This window comes from Lytechinus pictus, chromosome 7, assembly GCF_037042905.1.
Source record: "Lytechinus pictus isolate F3 Inbred chromosome 7, Lp3.0, whole genome shotgun sequence".
In the NCBI taxonomy this organism is placed as follows: domain Eukaryota; kingdom Metazoa; phylum Echinodermata; class Echinoidea; order Temnopleuroida; family Toxopneustidae; genus Lytechinus; species Lytechinus pictus.
Window position 1 is genome coordinate 42,930,939 of NC_087251.1, and position 17,357 is coordinate 42,948,295.

Below are 17,357 nucleotides of genomic sequence, written 5' to 3' on the forward strand. Positions count from 1 at the left end.
TATTTTCATAGGTGAAAGTGTTTATTGTTGAACTGCATACTTGCAAACAAGATACACTGCTGCTAACAGGTTATAACACGGAATGTACATTGTATAACCTGAACAAAGATATATGAAAAACATGAACCAAATGTACAACTTCTTACAAAAGTACTTATAAAATGAAATCATCACTTTTATGTGGACGTCCATACTCAAACTTGATAAATTCTGGTGTGATAAAAATAAGTTACATATTTACAACGATCAAGTCACAAGAAAGTTATTGGTATATTTACAGAAGGAACAGCATTAGCTTTACGTTAGATTGCTTGTGTGGTGTGCTTTCATAATTTGTGCTACCTGTAATGCTAAACGGATCAATACTTTGGAATTTATCATACAATTCGACGGGACAAATGTTGAACTCTTAGGAGACAATATGATAACCCTGTATCTGGTTGGGTTGAGTTGGCTGGAGTTTGCCGTCTTTTCTGCTTTCGATTTTCATTATTGCCCCATGAGACGAAATGGGATTACATTGAGATTCTGACCGTCAAACTTCTCATGCCAACAGGGTGAGTTGGCATGAGAAAGACTCATACATGTAGGATGGCTTTTTGATTGATATTCCACTACCTGCAGTTCACTGTACAAAGCCTGAATTGGAGAAAAGCTTAATTGGAAGATATGCGGCCCAAAGTACTGTAATGAATGCTAGGTAATGTAGCATGTTGGTTGCATAGCAGGTAGCACAAATTTAGAACCCATATTGTGAATCTATGCATGATTCTGAATATTCAGTTGGATTAAGCATCATAAAGATATAATACAGAAGTTACCTTCTTAAAGACACAACTTGATCACAAAAAAATGATATATTGGAGAAACCCCTTCCCCGAAATACTCGATGACAGCTCTTTAAGAACCTTTAAACGGTGTGAGGTTGACCACAGTGCTAGAACATCATATATAACAAGCAGTTCAGATCGTATTGTGTAGTATAACCACACCGTTTTCCCCTCCACTTGAAGGGTATCCCATTAAGTATGTAAAACCTGAAATGTTGGGGTATTTGTTCAACTTACATATGAAAAATTGAAGTGCTTCCAAATTATAATGGCTTGGGCAGATCACACAGAGAAGTAAGAATGGAGAAAACGGGATCGGACATACCAAATGGTCGATCATTTGATGGAAATGACATTGACATGCTGTTATGTCAGGAATTTACCTAAAAGTGACTGGAAACTTATCCTTCGTTTTGGTTTTCAATATCAGTTTTTCTAATATTTCTGGGATTTTGTGAGCTTCAAGCATCAACAATCAAGGTAACTTTTTTTTTTACAAATCCTCCCCGATGCTGCAATCCTATCACCCCTCTGTTCCGAAACCCTTCAATAAAACTAATGAACACATCCTTCCTAATCATCTTCGCCATCCTCCTCCTCCTCATCCTCCATCTCCTCTGCTGCTTCCATGGCTTCCTGCTGGGCCGCTCTGAGGGCTGCTTCCTCCTCCGGGGTGGGGTCCTCTGCCTCTGTGATCTCCGGTCCACTGGGGAATTCCTCCTGGACGGGGGGCGGTGGGGGTGGGCTGTAGTTGTCCGGAGAGTACTTGTGGCCCCAGCCGATGTACACATTCTCAAATTTCCTTGATAGGGGGAGAAAAAGTGGGAAAGATGATCAGATATGGAATAAAAATTAAATGAACATTTAAATCATGATTCACGAATATAATTTCTTCAAAAGTTAACTACAGGATTAAAACAATTCATACTTGGTACATGAACTGACAACTAGCACTCCATAAATGTGTGGTCTCAATTAACACTGCGATAACTGCAATATGAGAATACCACCCATTGACTACCAGAATTTGGGTTACAAAATCTAATCAATCCATACATACGGCATTGTCGCTTGGTTGCTAAAACCTTGTGTCTCATAATTAACGATTTTGAGAATATCTCAGAATTTTTTAGAATTATGAATTAAGTAGCAACCTTCTTTTGCCTGGAAAGTTCTCTTCAGGAATTATGAGACTGTTTTCAGACATTTTCTTCTAAAATGTTCACATAAAAGACTGAACACCCTAGCAACAACATACAACAACTATAAAGACCCTTTTAGGGAAAGGAAAACCAATTTGAGAAAGAGAAGTGGTGAATAACATGAGTCTATAGAAATGTGTATGAAATCCAAGCATTCTTACTTCTCTGTTCCGAAGGCATAGGCACCAGGCCATAGGTTTGACTGGATGATGGCAATAGCATACTGAGGCACCAAAGTGGAAGATAAGCGAGCGCTCCACGCCGGCACGGTGTCAATTTCTGTCAAAGCACAAACACGATTTAAAAAAATCATTAATGTAAGTAATTATCGAAGAACCGTGTTTATTTGTAGAATTGTCAAACCAAAGACTAGTATTGTTCATACAGTTAAAAAAAAAAACAATATCTCTCAAACAGCATATTCAATAAGGGCAGATTAGAAATTAAAGGTCTAGCATTTAGCTGCCGAATGATCATGGACATCACTATTTCACAAGTGATCTAAACAATCCCTTAGCACTCCTGTGACAAGAAAGAATACACAATAAAACAATGACAATGGAAGTATGTTCTTACAGGTTCAAGCAAGTAATAATTCACGTTGGCTGAGAAAAATCACATTCAGGATTGAAATGCAACAGGTTTCAACCTGTTTTTGTTGTTGTTGCCATGGCAATTAACATAAAAACAGACACATTTCAAAATATCTTTATCTCGATATATTATCTTGCACACAGATATTTAAGCACTATTTTCAGCTTGAATATTATAGCTCTAACATCATGCACGTTCAGTGAAAGATACAAGAGAAAAATAACAGAAAACGTAAAAGAATTATCAGAATACAGATTTTATTGTAACTCTGAAGATACACCAATATTTGTGTTTAGACGATTTTCAGAATACGGCCCCAGAACTCACCAACGTCCTCAGAGAGGGGCGTGAGAAGAGGAGGTCCAACCTCTGGTTCCGGTTCATCGGGTTCTTCTCTCTCCTCTTCCTCATCTTCATCTTCAAAGTCATCCTCCTGTTGCTGCACTGGATTGAACCACGAGCATCGACCCTGGAGAATGGAATAGAAGACGTTAATAATAATAATAATAGGCATTCATATAGCGCCATATATCTAGAAATATTCTATTCCAAGGCGCGATGTTATTATTATTATTACCCCGGCTTTAGCTTGAGCTGCCTTTCAGCGCTCATGCATTCAAGGGATTAATCCTGCCGGGTACCCATTCACCTCACCTGGGTTGAGTGCAGCACAATGTGGATGAATTTCTTGCTGAAGGAAATTATGCCAGGGCTGGGATTCGAACCCACGACCCTCTGTTTAAAAGTCAGAAGACTAATCCTATGGGCCACAGCAACGCTCCAATGTTGAAATTGGTTTAATGTATATTGGAATTTTTTTCTCTTTGTAAGTCATTCTAATACATCAATTTACTGGTAAAGGGTAGTTTTCTACATAGCAAGAAAATATTAGACACCCTTTCCAATAGCAATGTCATATTTTCAACAGAGATACATGTACAATAATAAACATAATATCATCACCAAGGCTCTAATATATGGGGGGATGTAAAAATTAAACTAATAATTTATCGAAGACTTAAATGAAACTTCTACTAATGATAAATAGTAATAACGAAAGATACTCTGCTGTCAACTGACAAAAGGAATCAACTCTTGATTTTTTTCTCCAAAATTTACTTTAATTTCTTGATTCTAGATATTTTTTGTATGCTCTACATGGAATTGGAGTCACATAGCCCCAAATTTCTGAAATATAGAAGTTTCAAAAGCAGTTATCTCTATATATTTCCACATAAACAATGTCACATTTTCCTCCCTTACTAAGAAACTCATTCAACAAAGTTGCTTTTGTCAGTGGACAGCAGTAGTCACAAATATACACCTTTAGGTCTCTTCAGTGATTCAAACAATACCCCCACCCAAGATGTCAAAATGTATTGTACGTGTCACAGGCCCGTAATCTGAAGTCGGGTTTAACTTCAACTCAGGTTCAAAGTTGTGGTTTAAGTATGGATAACCAACTGTTACATAAATCACTAACAGTAGAGATATCAAATTTCAGCTCATTTGGCTCTCAAATCATTCATAATTGTCTAGGAAGTATAAATAGATGATTGTCTTCCCCATCGATGAATCAAGAAAGAGCCCAGTAAACATAAGAAACATACAACTTAATAACCATTTTGACACTGTTGGCTTCCCATAATTTTAGCACAGAGTTAGACCGTGGCCCAAATACGGGCCACAGAGTCGAAGTTAGAAAGGGGCATGATTGACTCCATACCTGAGGCAGAATGTGTTGTACATGATGTACCCAGTTAGCCATAGATGGGTCTACAAGATCCTTCACTGGGATGCCTTCAAAGTCGGGACTCTCGATGAAGCTATCACGGTCTAAAAGAAATCGAGAAAAGTTTCATGACGAAAACCTCCATTTGAGAACACTATACCCGTTTCCCTCTTCATCAATTCTCTTCTCCAAGTACGACAAACCCTAACTGCCCCCAAGCAAGCAATTTAAGTATCAAAACACCTGTTTCTTGACCTCGGTCCGAAGATAACACATCAGCCCGGCATATACAGTCACAGCAGGGGGCCACACACGATGGGATGCATGCGCAGCGCTGAGCGCGGTCCCTGCAAAGCATGCCGTCATTTTTATTCGCTTACTCTCCTTATTTCGAGGTCGATTTTCTTCGTTCAAAATTGAAAATGGACTAAAATTGGATTTCTGAATACAATATGCCTTTGAAAACGTGATTAAATATCGAATACAATAATTTCATTCCGAAGGTCCTACTACAGGCAGAGAAGTCTTACGTAAGAGCACAGCTGTTGTTTATCATTTCGTCCTTGGCTCAACGCTCATATACTGGCCTGTGGAGGTGAAATTGAGACAGCGGGGATTACCTGGCCAAGCAGGGTTGATCAGGGCTTGGAAATGATTTTTGGGATTTCCAAACGTAAAATGGGGTATAAAACCGCAGTTTGCAATCTGAACTGCGGTCTTTCTCCAAACGGGGGTTTGACGTAATGTAATGGCTTTATGAAGCTATCACAGTCTAAAAGAAATACAGAAAAATTTTAATGGCTTTATGAAGCTATCACGGTCTAAAAGAAATAGAGAAAAGTTTTAATGACTTTATAAAACAGTCAATCAAATAGTAGCAGATGAAATGCTGTGCTAATTTTTGCTAATTTCTCAGCAATTGCACATTTTCTAAGCACTTCGAGACATGTTTTGTGATAAGCGCTATACAAATAATGTTAACTATCATTAATTATTTTCTTCCAGAGTCATTTGGCACATATCTTTAAATCATATATACAAATACTTGGGTGATCATTATTTTGGGACCATTACCACAACAGCAGTGGCGTACCTAGGATTTTCCACAGGGGGGGCAAAACCGTCCGCCAAAAAATTTGACAAGCAAAAAAAAAAAAAAAAAAAAAAAAAAAAAAAGTCTTCGATCACAAATAAAGGATTTCGTTCCAGAAAAAATTTGACAAGCAAAAAAAAAAAAAAAAAGAAAAACAAAAAAAACAAAAAAAAACGTCTTCAAGCTCGTCAGGGCATTCAAGGTCTTAAAGCTCGTCAGGGGGGGGGGGGGCAAAACAGGTTTTTCAAGCCCGTCAGGGGGGGCAAAGATACGTTTTTGCATGGGTTGTGACTCGTCAGGGGGGGCAGAGTGCCCCCCCTGCCCCCCCCCCGTAGGTACGCTAGTGCACAACAGGCATTTATCTTTAATGAGAAGAATTGTCAACTTACTTCCGTCCTCTTCCTCTTCTTCCTCCTCCTCATCAAACTGATAGAAACCAAGAGGGCTGATGTGGGTGCCTGCCGAGACTCTGGCTATCTGAGCCCTCAGGTAGTTCGACTCTGTACCATTGAATGGTGGATAACTAATAATCTAAAAAAAAGTCAATCATCAACAACACAAAAAAAATGTTAGATGCTAAAAAATAATAAATTGTATCATTTGATAGTAGATGGAGAAATATAGTATTGCTGTTGATTTATCATTTTGATTACATTGTATCAAAATCCTATATTTGATTATTATTGTTTACGTCATGTATAGAAAAAGAGTATTTTCTGTCATGTTACGTTGTGTTGTATTTTATGTTCAAAAGATATTATAAAATAAATATGATTTGATATAGAAAAAAAAACATCATAAAAAATAAATAACTCTGCCCAAGTCAACCTTTTAATAAGGACAACAGAAAGAGGTATATAACACATTTTGAATAGTTATGTGTAAGACATTGCTTCGACTTATTTATTCTTATAATATTTAAAATATTTGACTTTTCGAAAGTTGACTTTAAAAGATTTCCATAAACGGATCATGATAGGATGTAGATTGGAGTTCAGAGTACCAAAGTGTGACATCAGTTGCCATGGTGTCATGGCGGGCTGCCATGACACCATGGCAAATGACGTCATCACTTCGGTACTCTATAATAGCTTAGCTAAAAACCTACATTAAGCGAACACAAAAGAATACTTTTCTATCTTACAGTGTGTACATTGGACAGTTCTTAAGCGACTACTTAAGTCAATGAAAGGGGATTTTTAAGACACTATTCACAGAACATAGAAGGCAGGTTTGGAGGTCGATGTTCATCATAGGAATGGGGCAAACTTTCCATCCCCCCCCCCCCCCTTTACAGTCAGATGCTGGAAGATGCTCAACTCCTAGCATTTGCCCTGGGTACTGAGGTTTTGATCTGATTCATTTGTACTAGTGAGAATGGGGTAGGGGGGGGGGAGATGGAACAATAACCGAGGAACCTTGACGGAGTAATACCTGTTGAGCGTCGTGGCCCAGTGGATTAGTCTCCGGACATTGAAACAGAGGGTCGTGGGTTCAAATCCCAGCCATTGCATAATTTCCTTCAGCAAAGAATTCATCCACAGTGTGCTGCACTTGACCCAGGTGAGGTAAATGGGTACCGGCTGGAAGTAATTCCTCAAAAAGCTGTGTGCACCTGAATAGGTAGCCTAGCTTAGCCGGGTAATCATAATAGCAGGGCCCGCTGGGAGAACATTTTTCGGAACTGAAGTGGCTACCCTGGGTAAATATACTGTTATTATTATTATTATTACCTGTTGGTCTAGACGCCCGGTGAAGAATTTCTTGATCTGCCTGGCCACACTGATCTGGAGAGGAGTGATGGGAGGTAGCTTGACCCACGGCTGACCAGCTGGACGGGTGCAATAAATACAAAAGATCTTCCTAATTCTCGTAATAAATACAAAAGATCTTCTTAATTCCCGTAATAAATACAAAAGATTTTCATAATGCTCGCAAGAAATACAAAAGACCTTCGTAATTCTCATAATACAAAGTTTTGCTTTATAAAGCACCTTGTCAAAAAGTCTGAATCGCACCTTTAAGCATGTGTTCCACTATAGCGGAGCTATACATCTATTCATATAGCCCCTTTAATGCATTTCCCATTGTTATGAATTTCGACAATGTGCCTTATTGAAGATTTTATTTTGGAATTAACTATATTTTAGGAGATTTAGCCCAAATGTAAAATAGATACTCCTCAGTAATTTTAAAGAAAGATATTTCATTGATAACCAGTTGACTTTTCCTTATTACATGTAATCTTTCAGAAAAGCAACATCACACCTATACCAATTCAGGAATTAATATTCCTGGTATCGTATTGCAATTTGGTCCAAATTACTTAAAGACTGCTACACAAAAAATGTCTTTTACGTAGGACTCCACAAAACTTAATTAAAAAGCTTTTCTCTTTTGACCCAAAGTGCTAATCAAATTAGCAAAATGATTACCTGAAATTCAAATTTTAACGCCTCTGTATTTTGTGCCAAAAGTTGTTCAATTTCATGCAGAAACGACACGGCAGTCGGATGCTGGGTATTCATGGAATTTTTTTGTACATAGCGTACCAATATTAGCATCTCCTTTCAGCCGTTATATACTTACGTTCATTGCAGACGAAGAATGTCTTCTTGTTGATTCCTGTCCTGTTCTCCTCACGTGGGATGACTGGAGGTGGTTTGAAGTCGGGTTTGGGAAGAATATCCTCTTCTTGCTCCTCTGCAGACAATGACAGATAGGCACACATTATTTATTGTAGGAAGAAGTATATTGAATCACCAAACATGTAAGTTTACATCATGTAGATATTGTGCCACAAAAAGCAGTAAATGTTTTGCACCATCACCCCCCCCCAAAAAAAAAAAAAAGAACCAAAAAAAAAAAAAAATATTGTGATTTCACAAATAATTAATTAATATTTACATGCAGTGTTACTGACACACATCTTAATTCTTTCCTTTGTTTAATAATCCATAAATATATATGTTACTTTGTAAAGCACATAGAGAGATTCTCTATATATTATGCACTTAATAAATTAATTGTTATAACTATTATCATTATCAACACAAAAGTAAATACTGTACATTTCCCCTCTACTCTTCTTGAAAACACGAGATAGTTGCAATAAATAATAACAATAACACTTATTGTTCTTGATTGATGAATGCTTATCATTATTACTGATCATTCAATGTATAATTTCTGCAATTCAAGATTGATTTTTCATCAATGAAATCATATCTTCTTTTATCTTAAAAATGTCTCGGTCACTGCAACTTACAATCAAAATCAAAGTTATTCTACATGACCCAAGTAGTCACCTCTTATGCCCAGCACACACTACATGATCTGTTTTGATTTTTTTAAACAAATCACAGTTTGTATTAAAAGTGAATATTCCAAGAAGGAAAATTATTTTATTTGAAGTACGGCATTGCTGCTGGCCAGCAGAAAGATATTTCCTTGATAACCAATTGACTGCTCCAAGTTGCAGGCAATGGTGACATCACGACAATTTGGCATCGAATTTGCTTTTATTCTTCAAGGGGAGGCTCAAAGTCTACTGGAATTTCATTTCAAGTATTCATACCATTATTCAGATTTCTGCATGATCATTAAGATTTTATAGGTGAGAATGTTCTTGTCAAATGCAATTAAAATTTTTTTGTTTGAAAATCAATGAAACCTGAACACATTCTTGTATAAGAGTGCTTCTTGACAGACATCAACTATATGTTTTCATTGTTGACGATTGAACATGTATTATATGTAAGTTTCATTTCTCTTTTTCCCTTTCTCTAATGCTCTGAAGCGCCATGAGGATCTAATTAAGATGGAAAGTGCGCTATAAAAGTCTTATACTCTTATGTATTATTATTTAAATCGGATTGTAACAGATTGTTTAGTGTGTACCAGGCTTTAGGAAATCAAACTTTATAATAGTAGATTTCAAAATATTTTGAATACCTCCTTCTTCCTCATCATCCTTCTCTGTGTCAGGCTCCTCTGCTGGCTCATGCTCCTAGTAAAAAAAATATATATATATATATAATAAAAAATGTTTTGTAAATTCCTCACTACTACATAAACCTTCATGTGGTACGTTGCGGCCCAGTGGATTAGTCTTCTGACTTTGAAACAGAGGGTTGTGGGTTCAAATCCCAGCCATGGCGTAGTTTCCTTCAGCAAGAAATGTATCCACACTGTGCTGCACTCAACCCAGGTGAGGTGAATGGGTACCCGGTAGGAAGAAATTCCTTGAATGCTTTGAGCGCCTAGGCAGCCCAGCTAAATCGGGGTAATAATAATTAATAGCAGGGCCCGCTGGGAGAACAGTTTTCAGAACTGAAGGGGCTTCACTGGGTAAATATACTTATATTTATTATTATCATAAATACTGTAATGAGAAGCATGTAATCTATTCATTTATTGATTTCATACGGGTATTAAATAATAATCTGACAATGAAAAAATAAATTGAATTCTGCAACATTCTTTATAAAGAATAATTTGATAAGGAAAAGCATTATCTTCTTTTATCTTAATGATTTCATACAGGGACTAAACATATAATACTCTTGACAATGACAATTACTGCATCACCTTCTATGAAAATCTCAATTTTATCATACAAATTCATTAAATTCAATAACCAGTGTTCATAATTGAATAAAACATTAACAATAATAATTTCCAGTTAATCATATCATATCCCATCATCACAAACTGTTAATCCCCATAGGATAATATCCCAATGTGAATTCTATTACTGCTTCTTCCTTAATTTTTTTAAAATTTTGAACAGTTGTTGTATTCATGCTAACCTCTTCTTCTTCCTCTTCTTCCTCCTCCCCTTCCCTATATTCCACCTCAGCTACGATATAGTTCTTCTCGGTACCGAAGATCTTTCCCCAGAATCGGCAAGACTGGAGAGGGTAGTTGTCGACCAGCTGTTTGAGGGCTAGGTAGATCCTCATCATCTCCTCTCGGCTAACACCAACCTGCATTCAAAAGATATCAAGGTCAAAGGTTAACATTGTCATGCTATTGCTATAAAAATCATTCATGACTGAAATGTCACACAATTCAATATGTCACACCACAAATATACTGTATATTTATGTTACACTACTGCTACTTGACAAGGGGATCCAAGATATTGTCAAGTATCTTCATACCAAATCTGCTATAGAATTATCATGTTAAAAAGATCATGCAATACAGAGAATGTATAGAGGGGTCCTTTTTCACATGACCAAGGGGGGAAAAAGAGATGTATTTAGCTTAAGCAATACATAAAAGTAGAATATTATTATGTTTGGGCAAAGTTTTCCACGAAGATACAAATCAGATGCAAAACATATTTTTGGGGCAAAGTTAATTACCTAGGATTGCATTTTATTCTATTAGCATAATAAATAAGTTCTTAACTTTTGCCACTAGTATTCTATTAAATCTTATGACATCACCCCATCAGGGTAAAAAAAAAAAGAGGGAACATGACTCACTCCTGCTTGTTCAAAGTGATACATAAGCTCTGGGAGATTTGGCAATGGGGTCTCAACTTCGTCTTCGCCTCCATCATGTTCAGCTTCTTCTTGATTTCTCTGTTTAGAGCAAAATAACAAATAAAAAAGGATAAACAGATCTACATACAGTAGTAGTAGCAACAAAAATAACAACAACAATATTATTAACTGGATCGTGCTTTTTGCCAGAGGAAACTAAATGTAAGCGAAACAGCGAAGCAGCTTTAATTTACCTCACATGCATTGAGTGACAATAACAATGATAGTTATAATGGAATGAGGACTTAGGTCAATAGAATTAGAAATTTCATATAATAATGCGATTTTTAGTGAATACAAATGCCTCTGAAAACAAATATCAGACAGTAAGAGAAAGAATTCCTAATTAGCAGTTCATACTCTACTTCCCATACTTCTACTGAGTCACTCTATCATAAATTACTTGTACTTTACAGGGGTTTTTTATACATATTTTTCAATAATTTCAAACACAATACTGTAAATTAGTTTAAAGTTTATTCATAAATATGTGTTTTGTCCTTGTATAATTATATCCATTCTTCCAATTTTTGTTGGTAAACTGAAAATTTTCTGGCTGAGAGTTGCATGTTTGAATTTTTTTTTTTAATACACCAATTCTATTCTATAGAGAGTCAAGAAAAGTTTAGTTCTTACCTCAAAGAGAATCCTCTGTGTTTCCCCTAGTTGTACTTCTGCGGTTTTGTCTACCTTATCTAGGATTGTGTCGGATGTGGATGTGAACTTTGATTTCTTCACATTCTTACTGATGTCCTCAAATACATCTGAAAGACACAATGATATATTTCAAACTGACTTACATGTGTTTCAAATTTCTATCAAATCAAGCTTGACTGAATATCATACTGTATTACACAATAGTACACAGAATAGAAGAAAGACTAGGCTCACAATCATAGAAATTTATGAGACAAGGCACCATATTATATATTAATACTGGTATTTGTTTTTACCGACTTCTGGACTTTGGTCCATGCTGAAATAGTCTGCACAAAGGAGTCAAATGTGTTTCCAATAATTCAGAGCAGATCCCACTTCTTTAGCAAGGTGCCTGATGAAAATGGTGCTCAGTTTTAAAAATGTGCAGATTATTTTGACACGGCTCTTCAGTTATACATTTAATTTTTTCATTATTGGCATGGACCATGATTTTCGAAAGGGGTGGTAATGCACAGCAAATGATTAGTTGACAATTTAACATTCTATAAATACGGGCTCAGGTTAAGATGAATTCAATATATTGGCATATTAACCGTCCAAACATAACAAAGTACAGTGAACATTACCATTTTTTCATAAGTTAATTTGTTGATTTTTTTTTAATGTTTATTCTAACATGTGAGGATTATTACAATGTAGCATTTTCTCTTGGAGATATTTTTTATCTTCCTTTTAAAATGAATATCAGAAAGCTACAAAGATTATATCCTGAGAGTTTTAGCCCATATAGTTGGGATCAAATTTCAACCCCCTAAGAAAACAAGTGGAACGCCTCTGGCAGTCTCGCCTGCATTACGCGATTTAATATAGTAGCAGTGCTAACTTTGAAAACTACTATAAAATAATCATTCACAAAAACACCATTCATATAATGACATAATACCACGTTCATTGACCATAAATGACATTTGAACGGTGACTTAAGACTTGTCAACTACACCCATGTCCACATTTCATTCACTCTATCAATAAACTTTCAAAGTTATGATGGCAATTCAACAATTACCCCAACATTGATTAAGTTTATTGACCTTAACTGACCTTTGACCTTGGTTTTGTGACCTGAAACTCACAGGGGATGTTCAGTGACACTTGATTACTCTTATATCCCAAGTTTTATGAACTAGATCCATAAACTTTCAGAGTTAGGTTGGTAATTCAACAAATACCCCCAACACGGCCAAAGTTCATTGACCTTTCATGACCTTTGACCATGGTCATGTGACCTGAAACTCGTACAGGATGTTCAGTGATACTTGATTACTCTTATGTCCAAGTTTTATGAACCAGATCCATAAACTTTCAGAGTTAGGATGGAAATTTAACAAATACCCCCAACACGGCCAAAGTTCATTGACCTTAAATGACCATTGACCATGGTCATGTGACCTGAAACTCGCACAGGATATTCAGTGGTACTTGATTAAACTAATGTCCAAGTTTCATGAACTAGATCCATAAATTTTCAAAGTTATGATGGTAATTCAAAAAATACCCCCAACTTGGCCAAAGTTCATTGACCCTAAATGACCTTTGACCTTGGTCATGTGACCTGAAACTCAGGCAGGATGTTTACTCATACTTGATTAACCTTATGTCTAAGTTTCTTGAACTAGATCCATAAATTTTCAAAGTTATGATAGTAATTCAACAAATACCCCCAACTTGACCAAAGTTCATTGACCCTAAATGACCTTTGACCTTTGTCACGTGACCTGAAACTCAAGCAGGATGTTCACTAATACTTGATTAACCTTATGTTCAAGTTTCATGAACTAGGTCCATATACTTTCTAAGTTATGATGTCATTTCAAAAACTTAACCTTAGGTTAAGATTTGATGTTGACGCCGCCGCCGCCGCCGTCGGAAAAGCGGCGCCTATAGTCTCGCTCTGCTATGCAGGCGAGACAAAAATGCAATCATTTTGATTTTGGTTGAAGTATTCCGAATCTGACCCAAATAAGTTTTCTTACAAATCAGAAAATACATCTAATAAAATATGTTTTTACTTCAAATCTTTATAAAAGAGGTTTAATATTTCTTACTACTCACCTACTACATTTTCTGGTCTCTCATCTAGAACCTTTGTCAGTATTCTGCTGAGGTGATCATATCTGATTGAAAAAAAGAAAGAAAAAAAACTTGCAGCATAAATCATTTGTACAGCTTTCCAGCTACTAATTTCATGTTTCACAATACGGCACAAAATTTCGCGTTAGATTAAAATTGTGAAGACCTGTGTAGACTGTATGTGCAGCCTGTAGCCAAAGGGCACCATTCCAAAAATGTACTAATTTAGTAATTAATTGATTCATATGAATTATGTGCATTGACTGTCGAGAAAACTCAGACTCAAGAGTATGGGGGGAGCTAAACCTACACTTTGTTTACAAACAATGAAGACTACATGTATGACAAATTTGAACAGATTGTCTTTCTCTTATTTGTAGTAAATATTTTAATTTAACCAAGAAAAAAAGACTCACTAAAATGAAAATCCTGCCATGTTTTCAAAACAACTTGTTTTACTTATTTCACTGTCCAATGTGCAAGGGGTCCTAAAGTCACAATTTTATTTATCATGCAGAGAAATTGTAATTCCTGTGCCTCAATTTTCTTAATCATGTTCATAGGAAAACATAAAATTAAAGTGAATATAAATCTCAAACTTGAAACAGTTGCAGATTTTTTCTGCATTTTGTCAATTATGAAACCTTGAGAAAATTAGGAATTATTTGTCACACTGCAGTAACGCATTTTGCCATTGAAATTGATGTGCAATGAGTCCGTAGCTTAAGTTTTTATCTGCTCAAAGTACAGACCTTACCAAAGATAAGAAAGTAAAAAAGGGGCACATAACTTGCTTTACGTCTCAATACCCAAGTAAATAAAAGGACAAGTAGGCCTACCTTAACTTAAGTTTTTGTCAAATTAAAATTTATTTGGGACATCGCCATCAGTCAACCTCTCAATCATACTTACAAATTGAGATTTGATTTGTTGCTTGCTTTCAGTAAGTAGGCCTTTGCATTCACCAATGCCTCTTCTTTGGGAGTCAAATTCACAGCCATGTTTGGTGGAGTTGCAACTGCTGTTCCTGTTGGAGTCTGTGGTTTGGGGGTTCCCGTTTTGGGAGTTCCTTCATTATTTTGAGTTTGAGTTTCATCCATTATTAACTTCAATCAAGTATTTTTTGTATGAACTGCACAACTTCAACTGATCTGACTTCTGTACTTAGTCCTAGCTAGATTCACAATCAGGGATTCCAGCTATCCAGTCACCGACACTGCTCACAGTCACACTCACAGGCAGGGTACGGTAACACCGGCCAAGATCTACGGCAACGCCTCGGCAGTCCACTCCTTCACTTCGCTCACACCAAATTAATCGTGCTTCGTCCTCGATTTCCAGGCTCTAGAACAAAATGAACAAGTTGAAATTCAATAAAAGTGGATGGAAATATTAAATCAGGTAATTGAAAACAGGGCAAGAATCACTTCACATACAAAAATCAATCATAGCAAAATTCTAAGAGAATTTACCAACAATATCCGTACAATTTGTCCAGCTGACTTGTCCGCGGCCTGTTGCTATGGGGGTCGTATTTATTATCATATCGGCGATATCAACGAACGTAGAGGGCGTCAACACTTAAGGATGTATGTGTAGGCACTGAACTAGAAATACGTATTTCTAGTTCAGTGTGTGTAGGAAGCATGAGTAGACAAAATTCAAATTCAGGACTGTGAATAAAAATGTCGGTTCAGGGTGCTTTTTTTTGGGGGGGTGGGGGCTCGAGGGGTAGATCCAGCTTATACCAATGGGGGTGGGTCGGATCGGCAATGGCGTACAGATGGGGGCTTGGGGAAGGCGCGTGCCCCCCTTTTGAGAAGCAAAATTAAAATTCATAATGTAAAAATGCCATTGAAAGCGAGGTTTGCCCCCTTTTTCGAAATTGAAGGCCTTTTTTTTTTGCTTGTCAATTTTTTCGCGTAACGAAATATCTTTTATTTGTGGGTGAAAACCTTTTTTTTCTTTTTTTTTTCTTTTTAATTTTTTATTTGGTACAAAATATCCTTCATTTGTGGTTGAAAACCTTTTTTTGGGGGGGGGCTTGTCAAAATTTTCCTCCGAATTTTTTTGGAAAATCCTAGATCCGCCCCTGGCTCAGGGCCATGGACCCCCAAAAAAATTAAATAAATACTTAACTAAATAAATCAATAACTAAATACATAAATATATAAATACATAAATAAATGAAATAAATAAATAAGTAAATAAATAAAAAATTAATCAATCAAGAAAAAAAGGAGAAAATGAAAGAGAGATGGGGAAAATGTTATGTCAAAATCTATCAAATAGCTCACTTCGCCCACTCGCATTCATTTCTTCTTCTTTTTTAATTTTGTCAGATATACAATGTCTGTCCCCCTCAAAGTTTGTAGGCTCATTATACGCCACAGCTGGGAGTCCCTGAGTCCCTTTACCCCTCCCGCTTTTAATTGCATAATTGATTTATGTGATGGGCTCAAATATCGCAGCTATCTTCAAAATGTGTTTACTTTCAAATAAATAAACGTATCATTTTAATAGTATAATATAGGTTTTCTCGTCCAATTTCATCAAAATTTCAACCGATTTAATGATGTAATAGTTCAATTTACAACTAATTTGAATGACCTGTGAGATCAACATTTGAATAACCAAATACTTAATTCAATTTAATTCTATTGGCACGCGATTTCACGGTTATCTCATTCAAACAAGTATAAAGAACGATCAAATTAAAAAAGCTGAAGAAGTGTTTTCAAATTCGCACCGGTACCCTCCTTGCGAACGTGTATAGGAATTCAAATTCATTAATATGCAATCACTTATAGGATATGGATAGTGTTTTTCGTTGTTGTTTTTTATACTCCTTTTGAATAATTATGAAAATGGGTTTTACTGCTAAATTGGATGTTTACAATTTTAATGAAATGTATCATCCTTCTGACAAACTATCATCGGAACAACAACTCGTTTTTGTTCCACTTTCATGACTGTAGACTGTGGTCTGGTCAATACCATGTTTCTCATCCCTTCCCCAAAACGATATCATATACAATAATGTAAAATAAAAAAGAACAAAGATAATGAAGAAAAAATACCTACCATTGGCATAGGTCATCCACCCACTCACTGGCGGATCCAGGGGGGGGGGCACAGTCGGCTCGTGCCCCCCCCCTTGAGAGGCACAATATTAATTGTTTTTTTCGCTGACGAAATTAATACCCTTATTCTCTGGTTAAAAACCCTTTTTTGCTAGTCAAATTGCGCCCCCCCCCCCTTTGGGAACTCCTGAATCCGCCCCTGCACTCACTCATCAAATACCGTTTACAACCATATCCTATATGTTACATGAATTACGTCTTTATCAAACACAATGAGATAAAATAATTTTGATACCCGATCATATTAAGCAATTACAGGCACAGCGTAGAAAAAATTATCTTTTGACAGAATATCAGTAGGCCTATAATTACAAAAGGGACCTTAAAGGGAAAGTTGACCCTGACAAAAAGTTTATTTTAAAAATAGCAGAAAAAAAATAATGAAAAATATTGCCAAAGGTTTGAGAAAAATCTATCA

At 36.3% G+C, this 17,357-nt stretch overlaps 1 protein-coding gene across 2 annotated transcripts; it reads right to left on the bottom strand.

Moving 5' to 3' along the window:
• Positions 1-15,374, bottom strand: LOC129264381 (radial spoke head protein 4 homolog A-like). 2 transcript variants are annotated; one of them, XM_064102749.1, is made up of 14 exons: positions 15,284-15,374; positions 14,709-15,140; positions 13,779-13,840; positions 11,643-11,770; positions 10,947-11,045; positions 10,263-10,439; positions 9,406-9,460; positions 8,041-8,154; positions 7,185-7,282; positions 5,841-5,982; positions 4,353-4,462; positions 2,954-3,095; positions 2,194-2,311; positions 1-1,632 (listed from the first exon to the last, which is right to left on the bottom strand). In XM_064102749.1, the coding sequence occupies exons 2-14, from the start codon at positions 14,894-14,896 to the stop codon at positions 1,404-1,406; spliced, it is 1,662 nt and encodes a 553-aa protein (XP_063958819.1). In that variant the 5' UTR covers positions 14,897-15,140; positions 15,284-15,374; the 3' UTR covers positions 1-1,403. The 2 variants fall into 2 exon arrangements, with proteins under 2 accessions (XP_063958819.1, XP_063958818.1); XM_064102748.1 differs by having other exon boundaries at positions 15,269-15,356.
• Between the last annotated feature and the right edge of the window lie 1,983 nt (positions 15,375-17,357).